Source organism: Mandrillus leucophaeus, unplaced genomic scaffold (genome assembly GCF_000951045.1).
Source record: "Mandrillus leucophaeus isolate KB7577 unplaced genomic scaffold, Mleu.le_1.0 Scaffold10, whole genome shotgun sequence".
Lineage (NCBI taxonomy): Eukaryota > Metazoa > Chordata > Mammalia > Primates > Cercopithecidae > Mandrillus > Mandrillus leucophaeus.
Genome location: NW_012098098.1, coordinates 6,748,375 through 6,756,220, shown reverse-complemented (window position 1 = coordinate 6,756,220; position 7,846 = coordinate 6,748,375). Strand labels below are relative to the sequence as shown.

The following is a 7,846-nucleotide window of genomic DNA, read 5'->3' as shown; positions in this document are numbered from 1 at the left end:
TCAGGAGGACTGGAGCTGACGGCGAGGGCGGCCCGCACCGGTGGGGGAGCAGGGCCTGGAATCTGCCTCACGACCGCCAGCGTCTGGAGCAGACCGTGGCTTTGGGCTGGCTTGCCAAGGCAGAGTCTGCTCGGAGGGACTGAGGTGGTCAGCACAGACTAGGAAAGGTGGGCTTCCCATCGGCGAGGAGCGCGGAGGCTGGGCTGGAGGCAGCATTGCCTGAAGGGAAACCTTGACGGTCTGCGCGAGAAGAGATGGGGAGGCGGGGGGCAGGGACCTCCAGGCCCCTTTCATCCCTTTCCACGCTGGGGCTGAGACCTGCCCACCGCTGCGGCAGCCTTTACCCCGCGGCCCCCACCCCCCACCTGGGAGGACTGGCCCCATTGTGGAAACTGGGACGGGGTTGCCACATCTCCGCAAGGGCTGCCTGGGGCCCTGGAACCCGCCGGGCTTCTCTCTCCACCGCGCTCGCTCCCACCTCCCACCTGCCCTCCTGTTTGGCTCCTGGATCCAGGAATGCCCCATCAGCTTTCACAAAACGTCAGGTTTGAAAGTAGAACCTCGGGCATAGCACCGCCCCCAGCAGTAGATTAAGCTTGGCAAGAAGACCCAGGAACTGGAAGGGGTGGGGGGAGGCGCAGAGCTGAGGTCAAGGGTCAAGGGCCTCACCGGGAAATGCAGCTGAGCACAGCTCTCCAGCGGCTGCCCGAGTCCCTCTTGAAATGGGCAGGGCAGGGAGGGCGTGGGCACCAGCGCAGGTGCTGGGGCTCATTTCTTAGGCCTGCATCATGGCTATGACCCTTGGCCGGGTGGGATGGGGGCTGTGTCTATGACGCCACCGTGGCCGTCCCTTGGGTCCCTCGGAATAGGAGGTGGAAACAGGTGGGACAAGATTCGGCCCCACGTTGGAGGGAGAGCAATGGTGTACAAAAGTGGGGAGGCCCTATCTAGGGACAAGCAGAAAACAGGGTGGGCAGATGCCCCCCGAACCCTTTGCAGGGAGTGCCAGAGTCCAGAGAGGCTGCTGTGTGACTGGGACCAAGCCCCTTGTCCTCTCATGCCTCAGTTTCCCCTTCTCTCCATGGACGGATTGAGCAGGACATGGAGGGCCCCTTCCCGTAGCCATTCTGGGACTCCTTGCACCTGTTCCCGGCGAGGAGACAGGGGAGGGTCCTGAGCTGGCCTCCACGTGGCTGCTGTTCCCCACAGTGGAACCTCGTGTGTGGAGACGGCTGGAAGGTCCCGCTGGAGCAGGTGAGCCACCTCCTGGGCTGGCTGCTGGGCTGTGTCGTCCTGGGAGCAGGCTGTGACCGGTGAGGCCCCTTCTCTTTTCCTGCTGCCCAGTAGCCCTGCCCTCCGCCTGCTCTCAGGGTTCAGCTAGACCTGGTGCTGCCAGGATGAAGGTTGGACCCTGCATTATCCTGACACTGTCCAAGCATGTCCCCCACTGCCCACCAGGTTTGGCCGCCGGACAGTTTTTGTGGCCTCCCTGATGCTGGCCACAGGCCTGGGGGCCAGTGAGGCCCTGGCTGCCAGCTTCCCTACCCTGCTGGTCCTGCGCCTACTCCACGGGGGGACATTGGCAGGGGCCCTCCTCGCCCTGTACCTGGCTCGTGAGTACCATGGGGGCTGCTGATACTGGGGGAGGGGCAGTGGGTGGCCCGCAGGCCTCTGAGGCTCCCTTGCCGAGCGCCCTGAGCTGCAGGGACGGTGAGCAGTGAGTCCCCCTTGGGCATCCCGCTCCTGGGCAGGTCACCGATAGGGTCACCGCAGTTCCCCATGGAACTGTTCCATTCCTCCCCGAGGCCTCCACCTCGGCCTGTCTGTGTCTGCCCAGGCCTGGAGTTGTGTGACCCTCCGCACCGCCTGGCCTTCTCCATGGGGGCTGGCCTTTTCTCAGTGGCAGGCACCCTGCTGCTGCCCGGCCTGGCTGCGCTTGTGCAGGACTGGCGTCTTCTGCAGGGGCTGGGCGCCCTGATGAGTGGACTCTTGCTGCTCTTTTGGGGGTAAGTGTGGTGGGAGCTGGGACAGCAGCCCCCATGGGGGCTGAGTGTGTAATTTCCCTCCCACACCAGGTAAGTGGCTGGGTCACAGGGTCACAGAGAACCACAGTGATGTCCTGCCCCAAGCCTAGGGGTAGGGTGGGGGCCCTGGCCTCTGCCTCTCCTTCCAGGAGGAGGTGGAGGGAGCCGTGGGCATCCTCACCAACCCTGCAGGTTCCCGGCCCTGTTCCCTGAGTCTCCCTGCTGGCTGCTGGCCACACGTCAGGTAGCTCGAGCCAGAAAGATCCTATGGCACTTTGCAGAAGCCAGCGGCGTGGACCCCGAGGACAGTTCCTTGGAGGAGAGCTCCCTGGTTACAGGTCAGGCGCCTACCAGGGAGGAGGGAGATTCGGGTACTGGAGGAGGGCTTTGGAGACGCACTGCTCGTCACCGCCCTCCCTTCACGTCTCTGTGACTACAGAGCTGGCCATGCTGTCTGCGGGGAGCCCCCAGCCCCAGTACCAGTCCCCGCTGGGGCTCCTGCGCACCCAAGTCACCTGGAGAAATGGACTTATCTTGGGCTTCAGCTCGTGAGTTGAGGAAGGGCTGGGGTCCTGCACATTCCCCCGGGGGTGGGTGTGTGGTCCCCAGAGTCCCCAGCTCTGGCTGGGCCCATAGCTTTGCCCTCTCTCCCAGGCTGGTTGGTGAAGGCATCAGAGCCAGCTTCCGCCGCAGCCTGGCACCTCAGGTGCCGACCTTCTACCTGCCCTACTTCGTGGAGGCCGGCCTGGAGGCGGCAGCCTTGGTCTTCCTGCTCCTGACCGCAGATCGCTGTGGACGCCGCCCCGTCCTGCTGCTGGGCACCATGGCCACAGGCCTGGCATCCCTGCTGCTCCTCGCCGGGGCCCAGTGTGAGCTTGGGGCCCCGCAGGCCATACAGGGGCCATTGTGTTTGGGCTGAGGGTCTGCCCCACCAGGGGGCCATAGTGCTGATGGGGGAGCAGGCTGGGGCGGCGGCCCAAGGCCAGCTGCTGTTTGTTTTCCTCTGATCCTTTTGGAAGGTCCAAAAGGTGCTTTTGTGACTGGCCTAAAGGAAGGAGCCTGTCTGAGCCTAAAACACCTGCCCCAGCCACAGAATGCAGCACAGGCATGAGAGGTCGGGAGACCAGGCTGGGTAAAGCTCTTCCCAGAGTTCCAGGTGGCCGAGGCCGGCCATGGGCTGGCGTGGGAGGGCCCATATACTCAGGGCCGGCCACATGGTGTGTGGAGCTGGGTGCAAAATGAAATGCAGGCCTTGCTTCCAAAGTATTCAAGATTTTAGGATGGTTCTCGAAATTGCGAAGACAGTAGACAGCACAGCAGTAGCTGAGCGCAGGCTTGGGTGGAGGTGGTCGGTGTGGCTGTGACTTGGGGTCAGGATTCTAATATCCTTAGAATCCAAGCCAGGCTGGAATCAGGCTGCAGAGGACAGGTTCCCCTGCCAGGTTTCTCAGAGGGGCTGGAGAAGGAGGCCTGGGAAGTGGGTCGCCAGACAAGCAGTGTGGTTTTCTGGGGAGGGGCCTTGAGTGGCCAGGGTGGAAGGCCTTGGGGGAAAGGCTGGGAACCCCTATCCTTTGTCCTCAGATCTGCCAGGCTGGACCATGCTGTCCCTCTCTGTCCTGGGGCTCCTGGCTTCCAGGGCTGTGTCTGCACTCAGCAGCCTCTTTGCAGCTGAGGTCTTCCCCACGGTGATCAGGTGAGCTTCAGGGCTGCCCGGCCACACAGCAGGGTCCAGGGCTCCCCCTGGGGAGGAGGGCCCAGGTGGACAGGAGGCCCTGTCCCCACACCCCACTCAGGTTCCTGCCTGTGATTCCTCCATTCAGTAAGGACTCGAGGTGAAGCACTGGAGCCCCCTGCTCCTGGATGGCGGGGGCCACTGCCCACAGAAGGCTCTGGGCAGATGACTCAGGAACTGGGAAGGGGAGGGAAGGCCATGCAGGCCTGAAGCGGGGTGTGCAGCCTGGGCGTGAGATGAGGAAGCCTCCAGCAATGGCAGAATTCCAGGGGAAACCATCACTTTCCAATCTTTTTTTTTTTTTGAGATGGAGTCTCGCTCTGTCACCAGGCTGGAGTGCAGTTGTACGATCTCAGCTCGCTGCAACCTCCAACTCTGGTCCAAGCGATTCTCCTGCCTCAGCCTCCCGAGTAGCTGGGATTACAGGCACGTGCCACCGTGCACAGCTAATTTTTGTATTTTTAGTAGAGACAGGGTTTCACCATGATAGCCAGGATGGTCTCGATCTCCTGATCTCGTGATCCACCCACCTCAGCCTCCCAAAGTGCTGGGATTACAGGCGTGAGCCACCGCGCCCGGTCACTTTCCAGTCTTATAATGAACAGAGGAAAAAGTGCTCCAGGACGAGAAAGAGGTTTTCCCAAAACAATTTTTCAAATTATCCTCAGCCAGCAAACCTCAGGCTCTGCGGAGGCCGGGCCTTCCTGCCGCTCACTCTGGAGTCACGTGCATGTCCCCAGATCTGTTGCCCCACCAGCTGCCCCCAACGCACTCTCTCCCACAGGGGGGCCGGGCTGGGCCTAGTGCTGGGGGCCGGGTTCCTGGGCCAGGCAGCTGACCCCCTGGATGCCCTGCACGGCCGACACGGCTTCTTTCTGCAACACATCGTCTTCGCCTCCCTTGCTGTCCTTGCCCTGCTGTGTGTCCTGCTGCTGCCTGAGAGCCGAGGCCGAGGGCTGCCGCAGTCCCTGCAGGACGCCGACCGCCTGTGTCGCTCCCCACTCCTGCGGGGCTGCCCCCGCCAGGACCACCTGCCCCTGCTGTCGCCCTCCGACTCCTGCTGGGCTGGCCACACCCCCGAGCAGCGCTAGTCCTGCCTGGTGGCCCTGGGAGCCAGAATGGGACCGAGGTCAAGACCTGGAGCATGACTGAGTAACCCAGACATCTGGTCCAGGGGAGACACATTCGCCTCAGAAGCCCGTGTCTCAGTGCAGGTGGAGCCATGGGGACAGCATGAAGGTGTCCTCAGCCAGGCCCCAGGCACTGGGAGGCCCTGGGTCTCCTCCCTGGCCACACCCAGCAGGTGTGGAGGATAAAGGCTTCCATGGAACTGGTTCCCTGGTTTTTCCCTCAGGCCACACCTGGGGCCTGGAGGGGCCTCACCTGTGCCTGCTCCCCACCTCTGGGCTCACTAGTGAGGAGCCAGGGTGTCAGCAGCTGCTCCATAGTCCCTGTCCAGGTAGTGGCAGCCCCCGGTCGCCCCCTGCCCCAGCCAAGCAGGGTGGGATGGGGGCCCAGCTCTCAGGTCTCTGCCAGGCCAGGCCTCACTGGCCCCATCCCCTTCATGGTCAGTGTGGCACTGGGCGCCCGCCCCACATGAGAGAGACTAGCACGGTTTTCATTCAGATTTACCCAGGAGGTTTCTGTCTTTCGTACAAAGATGAGATCCACTGGTAGGAGGCAAAGGTGGGACTAGGGGGGTGACCCCCATGGGGCCGAAGGAGAGAAACTTTTCCCACCCCGGCAGGAAGGGTCCTCTTCCTGGCTGCCCCATCCACACTCAGGTTCTGCCCCCAGACTTGGGCCCTCGCCTGCAGGAAGGAGGCTGCCCCAGGCCCGTGGGAGTCAGGCCCGGTGACCTCAGGCTGCCTCTGCAGGGGCCATCGCTGCCACGCGGCCGGGGAGTGGCGTGTCCAGTTGTGCCCCAGGGTCAGGCTGTCCGGCCTCTGTGTCTGGGTAGAGGTGCCCTGGGAGAAAGACCCTCCCTGGCCCCGTGGTCCCATCTGGCCCCTTGCTCCGACCCTCATGGGTTCCCGTACATGTCTGCCAGCCGGGCGAAGCGGGGCCCCCAGTCCCTGAGGTAGTCGTAGTCTTGGTCCTCATCGCCCTGGCTGGACAAGATGGAGCTCAGGGTCCCCGCCACCGAGCCATCACCCTCGTAGTCATAGATGAGGGCTGTGTCGTAAGGCGGCACACTGGGGTCACTATCTGCAGCCTCCAAACCCTGCAAAGAGGCCAGGAGAGCTCAGGATGCACGGAGGGGCCAGCAGGTGCCCCACCGCCATGGCCACAGCCTAGGGCGAAGTCAGCTTAAGGCAGAGGCTCAGGAAGGGGAAGCTGCCTATGTCTGGGGTGAGGTCTGAGGGGCACAGCAGACCTGAGGGCAAAGCGTCCTGAGGGCACAGCAGCAGGACCATGAAGAGGGGGCCGTGGACTGCCCCTTCCTCAGGATTAGGCCAGCGGCCAGCCCGTCCCCCAGGGCTCTGCCCTGCCCCAGCAAGGTGGGAAGGGGTTGCTCCCCATCACCCTGGTCTCCTCATCCCGGCGGCCTCTGTCCACTCAAGGCAGAACCTGAACCTCCCGGACACCTCCATCCACAGGACGGCCCGCCTGCCTTTTGGAGGCTCTGTCTGCACGTCTGTCCTCTTAGCTCATGGGGACATGCACGCTCCTAACTGGGGGTGTACACCTTCGCTGAGGGCTTTCTCCGAGTCAGGTGCTACAGGTGCAGAGGAGGGTTCCCTGTGCAGCCCCCACCCCAGATTTCCCATGTTCATGTTCACCCTGTGGACCGCAGGGAATCATTAACACTGCGTCCAGAGGGGCTCCTAGGGAGGCCTTGATTCCACTGAGAGCCACCAAAGCCCAAGGGGTGCTCCCGGGGCTCCCCCACCCACTCCACGGTGGACACAGGGCAGTGGATGGGTCTGTGGCCACCGCCACTCCATTCATGCAAAGACCTGCATGGTGGGTGGAAGCTGAGGGCCCAGTTCGGACGGTGGCAGTGGGGCTTCCACACTCCCGCCCACACATCATCTTGCTGTGCGGTGTCCTTGGGTGGTACATAAGTGCATGCATGTGCAGGTGTGTAAATGTGCATATGTGTGTGCACCTGTGCGTGCCAGTGTGACTGGGGTGTCCCCCAGGAGCACCTACATCACTGATGAAGTCGGCGATGTCCAGGGGGCTGGTGGGCAGCGCTCGGGGTGGCTGCGGGTGCAGGCGGCTCTGTGGGGCATCTCTGCGAAGTGGCGGCGGCCCCAGAGGCAGGCTCAGCGCTGTCGGGTGACGCAGCTGGCTGATGTCATAGGCGTCCTGTGGGCGAGGACGTGGAACAGAGCCAGGCATCCCTCGGGTGGCCCTGGTGGAGGTCTCAGGTAGAGGCTCCTGGCCAGCTTGTTGTATGAAGGCCCGCGACCTGGGTTCCTTGGGGACCCCTCCCCACCCACGCCTGCCCCCTCACCTGGTCCTCCTCCCCGCCTCCCTGCTCATCGTAGTTGAGGACATTGTCTCGAAGGTCGTCCTGGGGGCCGTGCAGCAGCCCCTTGCCCCGCGACTGCTGCCGGAACCGTGCCCGGAGTGCCACGAGCAGGACTAGCACTGGGGAATGAGGGGACGCAGGCTGGGGCCAGGAACAGGACGCGACTTCAGGGGCCGGGCTGCGAGGGAGGTGGGAAGAGGGGGCGGGGCGGGGCAAAAGGGAGCATGGCTGGTAACCAGGGAAGGGGTTGAGGGGGCGGAGCTTGGGAAAGGGCGTGTCTGGCATGGAGGAGCCGGGTTGGGGAGGAGGGGGCGTGGCTGGTAAGGAGGGGCTGGCTTGGGGGATGGGGCGTGGCTGGCAAAGACTGGGCGGGGTTGAGTGGAAGGGGCGTGGCTGGTAATGAGAGTGGGGCCGGGGAGGAGGCGGGGCCGGGGAGGAAGGGGCGTGTCTTGTGCTGAGCGGGGCGGGGTTAGGGAGAAGGAGCCCGAACTGGGGAGGAAGGGGCGTGGCTGGTTAGCAGCGGGCGGCCTGGGGAGGAGGGTCCGAGGGTCTGAGGGTCCAGGTGGAGGTGGGCGCTCACTCACCCAGCAGCAGGAGGGCGCTGGCCAG

At 63.8% G+C, this 7,846-nt stretch overlaps 2 protein-coding genes across 3 annotated transcripts in view; one reads left to right on the top strand and one right to left on the bottom strand.

Annotated features, from left to right (window-relative positions):
• The first annotated feature begins 483 nt into the window (after positions 1 to 483).
• SLC22A31 (solute carrier family 22, member 31) lies at positions 484 to 5,086 on the top strand. 2 transcript variants are annotated; one of them, XM_011971946.1, is made up of 8 exons: positions 484 to 1,254; positions 1,371 to 1,613; positions 1,838 to 2,006; positions 2,217 to 2,362; positions 2,464 to 2,572; positions 2,679 to 2,893; positions 3,606 to 3,717; positions 4,541 to 5,086. In XM_011971946.1, the coding sequence occupies exons 2-8, from the start codon at positions 1,493 to 1,495 to the stop codon at positions 4,845 to 4,847; spliced, it is 1,179 nt and encodes a 392-aa protein (XP_011827336.1). In that variant the 5' UTR covers positions 484 to 1,254; positions 1,371 to 1,492; the 3' UTR covers positions 4,848 to 5,086. The 2 variants fall into 2 exon arrangements, with proteins under 2 accessions (XP_011827336.1, XP_011827329.1); XM_011971939.1 differs by having other exon boundaries at positions 912 to 1,313; positions 1,459 to 1,613.
• Positions 5,087 to 5,351: 265 nt separating this feature from the next.
• Positions 5,352 to 7,846, bottom strand: part of CDH15 (cadherin 15, type 1, M-cadherin (myotubule)) — a 21,932-nt gene continuing 19,437 nt past the window's right edge. The window contains exons 11-13 of the mRNA XM_011972532.1: positions 7,220 to 7,515; positions 6,913 to 7,071; positions 5,352 to 5,980 (exon numbers count right to left, since the gene is read on the bottom strand). Of these exons, the coding sequence (XP_011827922.1) occupies positions 5,780 to 5,980; positions 6,913 to 7,071; positions 7,220 to 7,515 (656 nt within the window). The 3' untranslated portion in view covers positions 5,352 to 5,779. The remainder of the gene's footprint in view (positions 5,981 to 6,912; positions 7,072 to 7,219; positions 7,516 to 7,846) is intronic.

Coding starts and splice junctions, on each gene's coding strand:
- SLC22A31 (XM_011971946.1), top strand. CDS start 1,493: ATGCTGGCCACAGGCCTGGGGGCCAGTGAGGCCCTGGCTGCCAGCTTC. Junction 2,007..2,216: donor CTCTTGCTGCTCTTTTGGGG/GTAAGTGTGGTG, acceptor CCAACCCTGCAG/GTTCCCGGCCCTGTTCCCTG. Junction 2,363..2,463: donor GGAGAGCTCCCTGGTTACAG/GTCAGGCGCCTA, acceptor CTGTGACTACAG/AGCTGGCCATGCTGTCTGCG.